Source organism: Antedon bifida, chromosome 7, assembly GCF_963402885.1.
Source record: "Antedon bifida chromosome 7, ecAntBifi1.1, whole genome shotgun sequence".
Lineage (NCBI taxonomy): Eukaryota > Metazoa > Echinodermata > Crinoidea > Comatulida > Antedonidae > Antedon > Antedon bifida.
Window position 1 is genome coordinate 15763795 of NC_136232.1, and position 17916 is coordinate 15781710.

General features: G+C 33.0%; 1 protein-coding gene across 4 annotated transcripts in view; it reads left to right on the plus strand.

Moving 5' to 3' along the window:
* LOC144849190 (MORC family CW-type zinc finger protein 3-like) overlaps nucleotides 1–17916 on the plus strand; it is a 72465-nt gene that overhangs the window by 15459 nt on the left and 39090 nt on the right. For 2 of the 4 annotated variants that reach the window (XM_078706227.1, XM_078706229.1), the window contains exons 2-10: nucleotides 753–841; nucleotides 1167–1239; nucleotides 1501–1633; nucleotides 5671–5884; nucleotides 7241–7404; nucleotides 8198–8330; nucleotides 8740–8877; nucleotides 16931–17038; nucleotides 17403–17500. In XM_078706227.1, the coding sequence (XP_078562353.1) occupies nucleotides 779–841; nucleotides 1167–1239; nucleotides 1501–1633; nucleotides 5671–5884; nucleotides 7241–7404; nucleotides 8198–8330; nucleotides 8740–8877; nucleotides 16931–17038; nucleotides 17403–17500 (1124 nt within the window). In that variant the 5' untranslated portion in view covers nucleotides 753–778. Of the gene's footprint in view, nucleotides 1–649; nucleotides 842–1166; nucleotides 1240–1500; nucleotides 1634–5670; nucleotides 5885–7240; nucleotides 7405–8197; nucleotides 8331–8739; nucleotides 8878–16930; nucleotides 17039–17402; nucleotides 17501–17916 lie in introns of those variants that run through there. The other 2 variants (XM_078706228.1, XM_078706230.1) reach the window with 2 other exon arrangements.

Sequence of the window (17916 nt, forward strand, 5' to 3'; positions counted from 1 at the left end):
AGTGTGCCGAATCGTCTCGGGGCCGAATCGTCCCAGGCCAAATAGTCCCGGGCCAAATCGTCCCAGATAATTTCTATAATTTCAACCCAAATATGGTATTGACAATCATTAGTGTACTGATTGATATGTAGTTCCTTGATAGTAAACCAGTAAATAAACTTATGTGTGCAAGACAGTTTCCTAGCTGTCAGCTTGACTTCTTCAGTTGCTATGCGTTATGACGACGATTGGCCTCCTTTCCAGCCACTGGATGTTTTTGGTGTGTAGCCTAGGGGACTAGTCGTCAGGAGTTGATCATAAATATGTGATAGTTGGTGCGTGCCTTCATCTCTATTCATCTTTTTATCTTGTTTCCTTATGCTAATGGATTCTTTAATTTTACGTTTAATTAAGCCAAACTTGTTTGGCTCAAACATAGAATTAAAGAATCTATTAGCATAAGGAAACAAGATAAAAAAGCGACGAAGGCGTGCAGCAACTATCACATATTTATGATCAACTCCCGACGACTGGTCCCCTAGGCTACACACCAAAAACATTCAGTGGCTGGAAAGGAGGCCAATCGGCGTCATAACGCATAGCAACTGAAGAAATCTTGAGCTGACAGCTAGACGAAACCGTCTTGCAAACGTAAATTTATATTATTGGTTTACTATAAAGGAACGACATATCAATATACTATCGAAACAAGAAGAAATGTTTTCACCATTAGTGTACTGTTCATTCAATTATTTTCATCATATGCCTACTAGACTACTTTGCTCTACAGTAGTAAGACATGGCTATGTCTGCTAATCAAGTCCAGTCTCATAAAAGACCACCAGAAATTCCTTTAAGCCGAGTGAGTATTATTTATTTTTACATAATTGTGTGTTTTTTTTTGTGGAAATCCTGTAGTTTTGTTTGTGTTGTTCTGACATGCAACATTCCTATCATGTCCACAACACCATGCTTGCATTGCCAGTTCCGATTGTGATAAACAAAACTTTGAATTTAACCTATACTACCTGAGGTGGTCAATCCTTGAGGTGGTCAACTTCTTTCTAGGAGCTAAACTGTTTAATTCCTGTCTCCCCCATCATCAGCATCGTCAGATTTTGTTTCTTACTGTATAATATATTACAAATTACTATGAAAGATAACCTTATTTGAAAAATTAATTTCAGACAGCACCAAGTTATTTACATTCAAATTCAACTAGCCATGCATGGCCCTTTGGAGCATTTGCAGAATTAATTGGCAAGTATTCGTGGTCTCAATAGTGTACTGTATTTACAAATATACACTATGATCCCGCTTATGTACCAAAGATCTTTATGTAAAAAATATTATTACCAATTAGTAGAATTATTCGTTTTTAAGTTAAATGTTAACTTGTACTTATTATTAATTGAAGAATTATGTTCAAGTAGATTTAGGTTTTTCAGACCTACATTTATGCTTTCATAACATGCAGTTTACATTGCAGGTATTAATTTAGTTTTCTATTTATTGTTATAGACAATGCATATGATCCTGATGTAAATGCTACATCAATATTCATTAATACTGAGAAAATAGATGGAATGCCTTGTCTAACATTCACTGATGATGGTTATGGATTAAACTTAAAACAAATGCACAAAATGTTAAGGTACAGTATTTATACTTTGTAATAACTTTGTGGTAACATTACGAGTATTAATATTAGTCTGGTGGCAGGAGTGGGGAATCACCACTCGAAAGGGGACAAATTGCCATCCAACTTTTCTAGACCAGAATTTTCAGTAGATTGCGAATCTGGATTTAATCGAGAAAGCGTTTTTTAGATATAAGGAGTCAGAGTTAAAAATTGACCAATTATAACAATGTATTATATAATGTATTATAACCAATTTATTGGTCTTTTTAATACATTTGTATGGTTATAGGTATTTATTCAGTCACCTTGTAAAAAAAAATTCTTTGCAATTAAAGGTCAAATGTCAATATTGACCAATCACAAAATTTGCCTATAAAACCAAATAAAAACTAACATTTCAAACAAAATGTGATGTTTTATCATTCTGTAAAGACATCAATCAATCATATGCAATCAAAGGAGCACAATCATCATTACACCAGTTGACATATACAGTACAAATGTCAACATGTTAACAAGTGATATTAGTTAATGCAAAGTTTTCCAAACTAAGAGATAAATGCAGTCACATTACTTGATCAGTAAAGTTATGGTATTTCTTATATTTTTTTCTACATTTTAAATGTATTATAATACTGTAAAATAAATAATAAAATTAATAATACTAGAGGGTGGGCTCGCTTCGCTCGCTCCCCCTCTAGGAAGTGTAGACGATGGTTCTCAGAATGATAATGCCTCGAGTAAAAAGTTTTAGAAGGACATTCTGGCCTGGACGATTTCGGTCGGTTACCATTATTTAAATGCTTTTGATATTTGTAAAACTAAACCTACTCACTAACCTGTTTCACAGTGTCTTAGATAATTAATTTGCGTATAGTGTTTATTGTAGATATGAAAAGTGGTAAAAAAGAATAACAAATGCTTGGTAAATTGTAGATAACAGTCCGATGAAAATAGTATAATTGTGTTATAAATATAATACAATATTATGTGTATAAATGTGGATGGGCGTTTATTAGATGGTATTTGGATGGAGGGGTGGGGGGGAGTGGCGATAATTATTTTAATTGATGTTTTATTGGGGAGGTGTTCCGGGCGTTTATTCAAATAAATACCATCCTAATTGGTATAATTAATACATTATTCCACGACACAGTGAGCTGTTTTGGCCTAAGAAGGAAGACGTTTTAGATGGCTTGCAACATGGGCAGAAGTATCCCAGGGTCCTGACGGGACACAGATAGTGCACAGTATACATAAAGTCCTGGCAGCTTTAATCAACAACTCAGCTATCGGGGTTTCATTCGATTTCAAACTAAAGACATCAATGACATCAATTCTCTCGATGTCATTTTATATAATTATTTCCCACAATTTACTCCTACGTTTTATGAACATATTTAATTTATGTACTACTATACCTTCACACGCGCGGTCTGAAAATAAACAAAAACCAAAATGGCTATCGCCACCAAGCACCAACGGCCAACTTAGTTGAAACAGGGAGTTGTTTTACAACTCCCTGTTTCAACTAAGTTGGAGATTAGTACCGAAGTTTTTCCATTGTGCTCGCCTATGTCAGAATTAACCATAATTTATATATAGATGACTGTTAAAATGATTATGCTGACTTTCAATGATTTGTCACAACACAGTTGCATTTATTAATGCTACAATATTCGGTTTTGGGCAAAAAACTACTATTTATCAGAAACCGAGAATAGTAGCAGTTTGTCCACAGGATAGGCAGATCAAAGTGGCCAAGCCCATCCCCACCACCACCACCTTTAATTTCGACAATGCAAAAATTAGGTTAACTTCACCATTTCATTTCAAATCACAATTTCTAGGACTGTAGCCATTCTAGCCAGTTTCGAATGTTTTTATTACCTTTCATAAGGGACCACCAGGATTTCTTTCTCTGTTTCCCTAATTTATGACACATTGACTCAGATCTTTAGAGTTTTACTTTCATTGGCAATGAAGGAAACTAAAAAAAAGGAAAAAGACCACCAGGAAGACCAAAAGAAACTGGATAAACCAAATAAAATAAAATTTTAAAAATATAGAAAAAGCATAATGTCGAAATGACGGAAAATGTTTCAAGAGAGGAATAGAGGATTGGCTAATAAAAACTGGAACTCACTACACAGACAGACCACACTTTTTATTAAGGGCATCATTAGTAATAGTATGAGCCTCAATATGATTGCTAGCCACAGATAGTTTTCCTGTAAAACTTGAAACTTATTATCTTCATAAAAACATTTTCCTGTGCATACTGTAGTACAAATGTTGTTTTCTGAAGAGAAAGAAAACCATCATTCCCAAGGTTGAATATATACTGTTCATATACTGTTAGCAGTATGATGTCATGAGAATAAACTCATCTTCTTTATGCGTCTATCTAACGAACGTAAACACCTAAATATTTTCATTTCAATTCAAGGTTATTCATATTAAAACATTACATAGTATTAGAAAACAAAAATAAAGGATAAAATGAATGGGACATCAAAAATCATTCTTTGGTTGGAGACTAAATATAACCAAGTCATTGTCAACTATACAGATAAAAGCAATGCTTGAAATGATTGTGTTCACTGTAAATGATTATGTCTATTCCTTTTTTCGAAAGAGGAATCGGGAATAAATCCTGGTGGTCACGTATAGAGATAATCAAAACTTTTTTTCAGAACTGGGCAACTACCAAAATCTTTACAGAATAATGTTTGGAAGTTATGAAACAACAAAAGTCTAGAGTTAATCATCTCTTTTATAATCATTTTAATGATAGCAATGCAAGAATATGCCCTTTTGGTGCACAGGCTAGTGTTTGGATAGTCCAGAAAATCATGGATGGGTTCCAGATTGATCTATTCACTGGGTTGGTACATGTACATATTATGGATATACAGTACTAGTTGAACTATGTTCTGATTGCGATGGGGATGACAATAATAGTAAAATTTATCCACCAAAGTGGAAAACCAACATAAGCTAATCCGTAAACTTTAAAATTCTACCAAATCAAGACAAAAACCACATATACAGTATTGTATTTTGTACTACCTACCAGTTAAGGTGCACAGACTGGCTAGTACATAACTAGGTATTGGAATTGGAATTCTGAATGTGCTCTTTTCATTGAACATGATTGATAACAGGATGAGAAAACATCAATGTTTATGTTAAATTTATAGTTTTTATTTGATTTTATATATTGGTCAATATTGACATTTTAAGGATTTTTTTTCATAAGGTGATTGAATAGATACAATATTGCATAGTAATGTAATAAAAGACCAAATTGTGCTTGTTCGTTTACCTTCCAGATTCGTATTCTACGGAAAATGCTGGTCTAGAAAAGTTGGATGGCAATTTTGTGATTGCCTCCTGAGTTTGTACCAGATGAAGTAGGGGTTGTACCCACACCTAAAGGGCATGATTATTAATTTAGTTTCTCCAGAACATGGATTCTAGGCTACCAAGTATGATCCCTATTGAATTATCTTGCAATTTTCCAGAAAATAGAAGTGATGGATTCATATTTAATCAATTATTTGCTTGCATCAAAAATGCCAAAATATGTCATTTTTGACTAGTCATACCCGAGTTAAAAGATTACAGAATACATGATTGTCAATTTAGGGTTGTAACTGTAAATAACCATTTTGACTAAAACAGTGATAGAGGCACTTAAAAAAAAATGGACTCTCCGTCTCTCCACAAACGTCACACACAAAGTTCTTTATTGTGTTACTACATGGAATATGTACTTTACACCAGGCCAAGCTAGCTTTAAATGGACACAATACAATGCATTAAATGGTTTTTTTTCCATTTTAGCGTAAGCCTAGATAATAGTGGCGTGGAAGATGGCCCCCAATTTTGGCGATAGGAATTCTTTCTGTAGCACATAGTGGCTGACTTTACTGCATTAAAATACATATAACCTCGGCCATCATCAAGGAGAATTATCAGTAAAGTTTGTTACCAATTACATAGTTATGCTCTAAATGTCAATAACAATCGGTACCTTTTTTTAGCTTTGGTTTTTCAGACAAAGAGGAAATCAATGGAAAGCGCCCTATTGGTACATATGGAAATGGATTCAAATCAGGATCAATGAGGCTTGGCAAAGATGCTATAGTTTTCAGTAAAAAGGAAAACAAAAATGTTGTAGGGTTTCTATCTCAAACTTATTTAAAGAAAATTAATGCAGAGGATATCCAAGTTCCAATTGTTGAATTTTATGATGGAGTATCCTTTTTAAGTTGCATTAAATAAAATAAAAAGTATTTCTTTGTTTAACCCTTCACTGCGTATACCCGGTACTACCGGGTATAAACAAACGTCGTTGAAATACGTATACACAGTAATACCGGGTATGGGCAAAACAATTATTTAATCGTATTTGGGCCTATAATATTCATTCAAAAAATTTTCCAGCAAAAAAAATGGCCCTCTATAGTTGTATTATCGTCTTGAAAATAATGCGCCCTCTATAGTTAATTAATTAATTAATTAATTAATTATAGTATAGTATATAGAATAGTATTTCTATCTTGGAAAGTTGTTTTGAGTAGCGTCTTTTTGAAAGTAACACAAATTTACCAGCCCCAATAGGGCAACATCGTGTTTATCACAACACGCAAAAAAAAAAAATTCTGAAACAATACTTAGTTTTTGTACTATAGTGAATTTTTGGAAACTGTCATTATTTTCACGATTTTGCCCCAAAACTTTGATTTGTGCATAATTTTTATAAAACAATAAAAAAAATTTTATTTGTTATACGTATCTTCATCAATATCCAGTTGGAAAAACGTATTCCATAAGAATTTCTTATAGAAAATATAGTTTTTATCATTGATTAGATAAAAAAAAACGAAATCCAAAATACCTGTAATGACATCATCAATATGCAAATTACTTTTTTTTTATACCTAACTGTAGACTAACCCTTTGCCCATCACACACCACAAAAATAATTACACAATTATCTCAATTAGTATTTTTTTGCAATTTATTAAAACATATGTTTTTCTTAAATATATAGTACGCACAGAGGTGGGAATAATGCTCCGCAGTGAAAGGGTTAATTAATGGTATAATTGTATATATCTAAAAAAGCATACATTACAAGTGATGTACACAAACCAGGGTCCTACATTGTATAGTAGTCTTTTTCAATGTTCCCTATGAGTCACCTTTGCTTCCATGCGACTTAATAATTGTTTTTCTCTGTCTTCGAGTCAAGAGAATTAATATAGCTAAGCAAAATCTCTAATCTCTTTAATGTTGAATGAATTGATAGGAGCTCAGAGGAGATCAGTTGGTGGTGTGAGAGCCATACCATTTTGAGAATATTAATATCTAGTTGCCCAGAAATACATTCTTGCTCTAAACATTTCAGCTGATATTCAGTTACCAAAAGAAAAATGGAAAGCATCGATCCACTTGTCATTGTAACAATTTAATTTAGGGTCACAAAAATTCTCAAGAAGAAAATTGAATTTTATAAATGTTGTAGAGGAGGGCTCTTGTGTTTGTTTGTTCTGAACCATTGTTGCAACATGTCAATTCATAAAAGTCTTGTCCTTAGTAAATTTACAGAAATCAGATCACAAGTTGTCATTGACTCATATTAAGGAGTATTCAATTTTTAAAAGTGATGAGGCCATACAAAATCAATTAAAAAAAATTACTTCAACAGGGGGAACCAGAATAATAATTTATAATTTATCGCAAGAAAAAGTTGTAGACATGAATAATAAAGGGTTAGTATTATTTTTTTTATATATGTTGCACTTATACATTATATGCTCAACAAAACCTGTCTGTTTAAGTGTAGCCCAGCTTAAAACCAAGCTTTATCTTTCTGAGAAATGATGGTGCATGATAAAATTCCAAAAAGTGGGTTCAGAAATCACCTATTTTATTGCTTGTTGACTGAACTATAATTTATAATAAAAATAATTAATGTTTATGAGTCGGAAGGTGAGAATATTTCATGAGAGCCTTACTTATCACTATTGACTGTTCTGTTTTTAACGAGGTGGAGCCGAGTGTAAAATAAAGCATTAAAAAAGGTCCTGTTCCAACTTTAGACGCAGAGTTATAGATGATAGACAGTTATAGATGGAGCGCACAGTTGATTTCCGAACGCAATCAGTCAAATCGTTTACAGAAAGCTGAACCTGCATTAGAGCGTGTTATTTATCACCATTAGATATCACTTTTCTGTTAGTTAGGGCTAATTCCAAATGACACGTGATGCATAATTAACTATATCCCTGCAATTTTTTACCTGTTTTTTAAAAAATGGATTAAAGCATTGGATTAACACGCCTAATTAACTTGAAGTTTCAAAGTCATTGAAGTTCAAATCTGAAAATTTTGTATTAAAGTCTAACACATCATTTACAAAGAAAACAAATAAATGCATATTAACAGCATTACATGCCTAATGCACAGGACAAATCTGTAGTCTTTAAACTTCACTCTTTTGGCAGCCAAAACAAAATGACAATACTACAGTATGTAATAGAAAATATTATATTTTGCTTACAGAGTGTTGAGATACGAGTTAGATACCACAACAGATCCATATGATATTCTTATTGCGGAGAGCAAATGTGTACCAAAACGCTCTAGAGGACAGCAAACATCAGATGATGCTCCTCGATGTGATTTCTCATTACGGGTATTAGTATTATTTATTGTAATTCATACTATAAAAATTGAGAATATGGTCATAAATTGTTATTTCTTAAAAAATAGTAACACTTTTAAAACCGCTGATACATACAAACTTTGAATCTCAGTTGGAATGACTTTTATCACTTTTACATATTTTATCACTTTTAGCATAAGCTTTACAGTGTATAATATATTTTGTTGGAAAGAAGCCCCCTCTTTAGTTTGCAAAAGTAATAAAAAAAAAAACTCATCTCAAAAAGAAACCCATCTTGAAAAGAAGCCCACCCAAGAGTTCTAAAAACTTTTCTAAAAGGTTTTTTTTTTTAGGTTTTACGGTAATCAGTTTTCCTATCTTGGTTTTAGGAAGCTGCATTTCAGTGCATATCCCTAACTGATTTTTTTATATTTTCTAGGCTTATTGTTCAGTATTATACCTGAACCCAAAGATTAAAATTTATTTAAAAACAAAAAAGGTTAGAACGGTGTTGATTGCAAAAAGTCTAAAAGAAACAGAAAAAGATGTCTATAGGCCTTGGGAAGAAAATCAAAGGGTATGTAATCATCATCATGACTACCATTATTACCATGACCATTATCATCATCATGACCACCATCATCATGACTATCATCAACATCATGACCACCACCACCATCATCTTGACCATCAACATCATCATGACAAGGCTGTAAAAAGTTGAAATAATATCCTAGACCATGGTCTAGTTAGGATTAAATATTTACTAGGCCAGACTCAACTCATAACTAAAAAAACTAGACACATATTTTTATTTAGTACAAATAGCTCAGGTTTTTCAAGAATAGGCCTCCATTTGTAATGTTGACAAATAACTGTAAAAAAATGTTTAAGAGTAATGTGCTGGCAGGTCTGTGCACCTTAAATTGCCGGTAAATGGAAGCAGTGATGTGGGTTTCGATTGGTCTGCTTTTATTCCGTTTTTTTGTTGTTTTTACTTTCAAGGTTAGTATTTTTCGTGGTTTTCACAAGTGCCTTGAGCACTTTGTGGATATGTGCGCTTTATAAATCTTATTATTTTATCTTACATTACAATACAAGTACGGTAGTAACAATTCACACAGTAATATTAACATAACACCACCACAATAGGGAGGGTGTCTAGAAAACTCAGATCTCATATATATCTGAGTTTTCTAGATCAAGAAAACTCAGATCATCAAATGATTGGTTGGTTGGTTATTTGGATTGTTCCATTATTTATCAGAGGGTATGTTATTTGAAATACTACATTATTATTAATACTTATTATACATTTTCTTACTAATATTGTAACTTGTAGTAGCGGCCTATGGCTTAAATCATAAAGAATATACAGTATACGTTACCGTTGAAATTTAGGTCTAGAATAGCCTAGCTAAGCAAACTTCTACTAACTAGTCCTATGGAGTAGTAAGGCTTAGCCATAGCTAGTTGGCTAGGTCTAGCATTTTTTTACAAATCTGTCAAAATTCACATAGTTCTCATTTGTTATACCAGGCCTTAGTCGAATCTAATGGAGTTGGCATAAAAAGTAAACAATTAGGTATGTACGAGTTGGTTGAGTTTCGAGTTAGCCAAGTTGGGTACGAGTTGGCATGGATACGAGTTAGTTTGGGTATGAGTTGACCAGCACCCCTCTAGTCTAGAAGGGCTAGGCCTACTCTTCGCGGTACATCGCAATTGCGGCCCACACAGTGATCCTTGAATTGAATAGATCTAGATCTTGAAAAATTGAATATATCTGAGATCTGAGTTTTCTAGACACCCCAATACACAGGTACCCATAAACTGTAATAAGATCGATGGGTTTCGATCATTTGAAGCATGTGAAGCATCATCTAAACACCATTGAAGACTATCGTGCATCTACAGGCCGCCTCCTTGCCCAAACATGCACTTTTTTTTTTCCACTCTTGTTGAGCAATATTCACTATCTAATAATATGATAATCACTGGCTACTTTAACATCCATGTTGATAATCCAGTGAATGCTGTCCGAGATTATTAGTTCATTCAATCTTACTTATCAATGTTCCTCATAAACTTCAGCATGTAGTTAGGTCGCTTAGGTCCTATTTTTGGCCATATTGTTCACTTTGTGACAAAAGCACCAAACTTGGCAGAAACCTTCTTTAGGACCTAACTAACAAATCTAAAAGGGATGCCCAAAAATTCGAACAATTTAATGACGTCAGTTTGACGACGCTCATTTTATTATGTAGCTATGTGAAATAAATAAATATGTCAAGTTTGGTATCAAATGATAGCTTATAACATGTACAATACTACTAACATGAGAAAAATATAATTTCACAATATAATGACGTCATCAAAGCCACACCCATTATATTACATAACTTTGTGGGAAAATTTAAGAAATCAAATATGGCAAGTTTGGTTTTAAATTAAAGCTTATGACATGTACAAAACCACGGAACTATATAAAATATAATTTGAACAATATAATGATGCCATTACTTAAGCCACACCCATTATATAAATGTATTACATAACTTTGTGAAAAATGAAACGGCAGTATGCGTAACTGCGCTAATGATTACATAATCGTTGTTGAACGTATGCTCACCACCTGGGTTGATTTGCATAAATGCCTTGCGATGTATAAAAGATATCTCACTAGCTAGTATGGCTAGTTGAGACGATCCAAGCGTATAGACTGGATTGTGTTATGTTATTCTACTGTATTGAGAAGTTACACTACTATATTGAGAAGTTATACAATAAATTATCTAGATTGTTGCATGATTACAAGCCTTCCGTGTCTTTTCTTACGTATTATCTGAACTCAAAGAAGTGGCCAATGAGATGTCATACAAGTACTGCGACATGGATAGCAAAACTTTTAACATTCACACTTTAGTAATTCTCTACAGACTTTGGATGCTTCAGGTAGTAGAGTCGAGACTGGCTTCCACATACTGTCAATCAGTCCAACCAAAACCATCAGCTGAAGGTACATACTGCAATTATAACTGCACTCCGAGAGTGCATACCTCCGCCTACTGTAAAATTCTCCTACATAAGATTTCACCGGAAAAAAATTATTTTTTTTGTTTCTTAATGCTGTGTCACTACAACCATGTGTATGCGAATTTGGTGTAATAGTTATGTAACCAGTCTTCAACTAACAATAGTTTCAGTTGACTAACAATAGAACAGCAATGCCAAAAACAAACAGGTGAATTTGAAGTTTTTTAAAACTACTCGTATCAAAAAACTTGTACATTAAATCAAATTATGTTTTAAAATTAGAAATCACAAATTATAACTCTTGCCTTTTGTACAAAAATGAATTTTTTTTGACAAGTAGTTCTCAAGAAAATGCAATTTCAGTTTACTTGTTACTTTAAGACTGCTCGCCGGCTTTTGAAAATTGTCTCCTATCTTTTAACACTAGCAGGTCTGAAAATAATACTAACAATTTAATGGACTGGTCCTTGACCACATCTGTATTTTCATTTTGGTAAAGATCTTGCAATAACTTTTGGAGTGATCCTGCTACTGTAGCTAACAAACAAATAAACAGGCGCGGCACACGTGATCGGCTACATATACCTCCTTCGCGGAGGTAAATAAATAATAATATCGAACATTTAACATTGGTGTTAAACTGGTGGTCCAAATGCTTGCTTGGTATATGCCCGGTGTATTGAACTGTTTGAATGTTGGAAAAGGGCAGCCTATAATAAACAATGAATTGATAGTAAAACAAATCCATTCATGCAGTCAAATGTGAAAATATTTTATACCATGTTTAAAACCACCGACAAACCAACATAACTAAGTGGATTAGAGATATATATTTTGAATGCATCTAAAAACTTTATTGGGGGGAAGTTTGTCCATAGTTGGTGCCTTTATTGAAAAAAGATATTGTCTCAGCCTAGTGACACTGGTATGGTACTGGTTGTCATACAGATGATGAACAGTAGACACGGATGCCATTATTATTCTTGTAGGTATATTCTTCGACCTTGTGGAACTTTATCCCGGAGCAATAATAGACAACATTTCCCCAATAAAGGTAAGAACAGTTTTTAGATGCATTCAAAATACATCTCTCTAATCGACTTAGTTATGTTGGTTTGTCGGTCGTTTTAAACATGGTGTAGAATTTTTTTTAATTTCATTGCATGAATGGATTTATTCATCAATTCATTTGTTTATTATAGGCTGCCCTTCTGCAACATTCGAACAGATCAATATATCAAGCAAGCGTTGGACCACTAGTTTAACACCAATGATGTTCGATATTATTATTTCATTATTAATGCAGTATATGTACCTTCACCCAAAGGTTTTGGTTGGACTGTAATTTACAGTAGTCTTATGTGGAGGCCAGTCTGGATACTACCTGACGCATTCAAAGTCTGTACATAAATACTAAAGTATGAATGTACAAAGCTGCCCTTCTGCTCAGTAAACAACTGCAAGTTCCGATCAGCAGGACTTTCTTGCACAGGTCTTTGCTATCCATGCTGCGGTACTTGTATGACATCTAAGCTACACAAGTAGTATGGTCCAAGTGTCGTTACAAATATGTCATGATTCTAGATGCATAACAAAAACGTAGATCCATGCTCATGTACAGTACTTCCGCTTTATTTTTACACCAAATATACATCAACATAATTTTATGATCGAGAAAAAATACAAAAAATGCTACATATAGTTACATAAAAATGGGTGTGGTTGCAATGACATCATTATATTGCTTTCAGTGTGTGTTCCTATACACTTGCGCAATTTATATAATTGTAAGTTTTAATTTGATGCCAAACTTGAATATGTATTATTTTAAGGTTGTTTACAAACTTATTTATTACCTGAGTATATATTGTTGTGGCTTAAATGATGTCATTACATTGTTCAAATATATTTCACATATGCTTGTGTTGTTATACATGTCATAAGCTTTAATTTGAAATGGTTTTTTTTTCATTATTCACAAAGTTTATATATTGCATAGCCTATGTAAATATGTGAACGTGATTGGTTGAAACTGCATCACATGACTACCACTGCGAGGATCGTAAATCGTATATATCCTCGAGTACGATGATATCGACTGAGTAATTTTCGCATAATTATCGTGTCCCTGTCATTAAACATATAAAATCCAGCAAATTCTCGAGTACGATGATATTGACTGTGTAATTTTCATGTGGCAACACTCGAGTTCGGCAATAAATAAACAAAAGTCATCTACTGAGACTTGAACTCGCGATGATAAATCATCACGAGACAACGTTTTACCCGTTGCATCACGCAACTTGTTTGAAGAAATTAATCAACTAAACTATTTAAAACTATGCATACATAACGCCCTCATTTGTTATTAGTCCTCCTAGATGTGATGAAAGAACGTTTGTGATTGGTCAATATTCACGGTAGTAACCTGGTATGTGCGGCGCGCTGAACATCCGGTGATTTTGCTCCTCGAAGAAGACGAATTATTATTTATTCGGCCTACCTTATAATAATAATATTATTATTAATGTAGGCTTATTTATGGAAATTATTCTGTTAATTTAAACGACCTAGGCCTAAGTGAATATTTTATTGCCAAGGAATCATTAATTAGTAATTATCTGTATATTATTCTTCGCAAGGTAAGGTGAATGCAACCCCTAACTAGGCAGGCTTATTACATAATTGTTGGCTATGCATTGTTGGCTATGTAATATAACAGATATCGCCTTTTATATCGGTAAAATATTAGATTGTACAACCCCTCGGGAAGGATATTTTCTTCGAGGGAATATATTTCATGAAGCGCGAAGCACTGAGGGAAATATATTCCCTCAGGGATTTCAAATCTTATATTTAACCTCTAAGCAGGCAATATCTGTATAATTATGGTTGTGGCTTAATTAATGGCATCATTATATTGTTCAAATTATATTTACATAGTTCCGTGATGTTGTACATGTCATAAGCTTTAATTTAATACCAAACTTGCCATATTAATTTAATTTCTTAAATTATTGCACGAAATGATGTAATATTATATATAATGGGTGTGGTTTTGATGATGTCATTATATTGTGAAATTATATTTTTCTCATGGATAGTGGTCTTGTACATGTCATAAGCTATAATTAGATACTTGACATATTTATGTAATTTATAGTTTTTTTATATTTTTACATAGTTACATAATATATTTAAAATGGGCGTAGTCAAAATGACGTCATTCAATTGTTCAAATTTTTGGGCACCACTTCTAGAATTGTTAGGTCCTAAAGAAGGTTTCTGCCAAGTTTGGTGGCTTTGTCACGAAATGCACAAAGAAAATGCTAAGCGACCTGACCAATACTCTTGATCTTATTACAACCCTGATATAGTAACAAGTACATCTGTTCATGCGTATCCGTTGTCGGATCATTACTTTCTCCATGCGAGTCTTGATACCGACAAACTACCATCTACAAAGAAGACCATAACATACAGGAAGTATGATTTATCTTCAACGTCCGATTACATGAAGCTATCGCATTTCAGCGACTCAATGGAAATCAACTCTGCAATTGACTATGCTTAGAGATAAGCTTGCACCATTGAAAACCATAGCTGTGTCAGAACGAACATCATCTGATTGGTATAATGATATATGCTGTGAATTCAAAAGTAAAAAGCGTAGAAATGAACGTAAATGATGTAAATCTGAAACAGATGAAGATCGTCTTGTCATAAAGAATGTTTTGGGTGTCTAGAAAACTCAGATCTCAGATATATCTGACTTTTCTAGATCTAGAAAACTCAGATATCTGACTTTTCAAGATCTAGAAAACTCAGATATCTGACTTTTCAAGATCTAGAAAACTCAGATATCTAACTTTTCTAGATCATCAAATGGATTGTTCCATATCAGATTTTAATCAAATTGACCCTGTCGAATCTCTGCTTAAAACTGTCAATATCTAATAGTTTTATGATGGGGAAGATCATAGGTCAAATCAACTGTTTTATTTGGGGAACTAATTATTATGCCTAGTGGACATTAAAACATCTGGACAATTCCTTATCTGGACCTTTCTGGGGCAAATTGTTGAACTCAATTGAATTGTGATACTAAGGTTGATTTTTCAATTATAAATCTATATCATTACATTACAATAAGTAGACAGTTTATACTGTAGATAATACAACTGTGATATTCTTTGATTTCTAATACTATAGTTATCTGGCTAGCTATTTGTAACATATTCTTAATAGTAGGTATATAAAATAGAAAGTTTATTAATAGTTACTAATTTATTAATCAGTTTGTTAATAGACAATAGATAGATGTATACAACTGTGTTGCTCATAGGTTTTAAATAGTGAAAAATCTATTTGGGTTTTGAATTATGAAAATGAGATAAAAACCTATTATCTAAAATGTGCCTGAAATCTACATATTAGTAGGTGCATTATATACAATATAGCTATATTTATTAATGTGATAGCTTAGGCTAATAGATAATAGAGCTATTATATTATTGACCGTCATCAAGACCACCATCATCAAGACCATCTACATCGTCATCATCATCAAGACCATCTACATCGTCGTCATCATCAATACCATCTACATCATCATCATCATCAAGACCATCTACATCATAATCATCATCAAGACCATCTACATCATAATCATCATCAAGACCATCTACATCATAATCATAAGACCATCATTTGATCCACAGAGATGCTACTATTTATACAACCTATTCATTTCTTCCTTTACATTCATTTATTTTAATATGATTGACTTTCTTTCTTAAAGCCCCCTTCCCTACGTTTTTTAGATCTAATTTAAGATCACAAACTATATTTAATGTAAAAATAATACTATATGGTCCTATTGCGATAACTTTTTTCGTCTTTAAACGGTTAAAAATGTGAAAAATAAGTCGATTCTAATAATTATAGCGGCCTGCTATAAATCCCAAAATGCATTGCGCGCGAATTGATATTTTTGTTTTTCACCTGTAATTCGCCCACTTTTCGATCGATCATGAGGCCAAAAGAAATGGAAGACTCCTAACTTTTCAGCGAAAATACCGGGTTTTCCCCAATTTGTATCAACGGAGTCTGGCAAAAATAGAAAGACAATGCAGCAACTATACAACTTCATTGCTAGGTATATAGCTAGCGTACGATGTTCGTACGTTACCGATGTTTACCGGCTAGGCCTACAAAACTAAGCCTAGCTAGGCTAGGCCTAAGACCGTCCATGAGAGGTCGATCGCCGCGAGCTACTTAGGTAGTGCATTGTTTCTCACTTTTTATCATAATTTACCATAAAACGTACATTTAAGACAAGGAATGACATGGTTTAATGTTTTTAAAGTAATATATATGTATTATTTTTACAAAACGTCACAAATTGTAGGGAAGGGGGCTTTAAATTATATCATACTGGTCTTCTTTCTCTACTGTGAAAATGTGATGATACAAAACTATTCTTTATTATTGCTGCAAAATTAGTTTTTTTTCTTTCTTGAATATTAAGTGTATAGCGTACAGAATAGAGTACATAAAAAGTAAAATATAAATTAATAATTATTCATTTGTTTAAGGTTAGAATCACGTTTGGATTCAATCCAAAAGAGCATCCTTATGGTGTGTGTTTTTATCACAACAATCGATTAATCAAGTCTTATCAGAGGCTAGGATACCAAAAAAATGTAAGTACAAAGACACGTTCTTCATGTATGAAAATAGGGGTTCTGTAGGATTTTAATGCCCAAAGTGAGATTTCACTTGATTTCGCTTTATTATGTTGCCTGGATACCAAAAATGCTAGGTAACAAATTTTCACAATCCCCAAACCATTGTAACAGCCCCATTTCAAAGCCAGGTTTGATTACTAAATATTTACATCAGGACAACGCCCACCTCCAATGCTTTCAAACTTTAAAAGTGTTTTACTAAATTTACTCTCATGACCAGAAGGAGCTTTGATCTAAACATTGTTGTAAGGATGTATGCCTTTATATTGCAAAGTATTTTATTTTAAATTCTTTAGTTTGTAAGTAATGTTATTTTCAGGCAGATAATCGGGGTTTTGGAATCGTTGGGATTATTGATTGCAACTTTCTTACACCAACACACAACAAACAAGATTTTAAAGATAGTACAGCTCACAGGTAGTATTCTTTTTTGTTTGTGTCAGAAATTAGGAAAGCCTTTTTTACAATCTTTATTTCATGTACATTAATTTTACAAATAAAATGCACCATGATGCTCACCTATTGTTACATTCTAATTGTTGGGATGATTCAAGTGTTGGTTTTAATTGCTGTATAAATGTTATTGCTTTTAATGTTCTGTGTTTTTGTGTTTGTGGTCATTTTGTGTTTAATGAATTCAAAAATGTCCACTAATACGAAAAGCATGAATGTAAATTTAAATGTTCATTGTGTCAACAAAAGTTTACTAATGTTAAAATAGTACAGAAATCCTTTAAATTCTTTGGGATGTTAACATTTGTTGTTATCAATAACTCCCTGTTTGTATGGAAAAAAATTCAAAAAGATAATTTAAAAAGATAATAATGGAAATT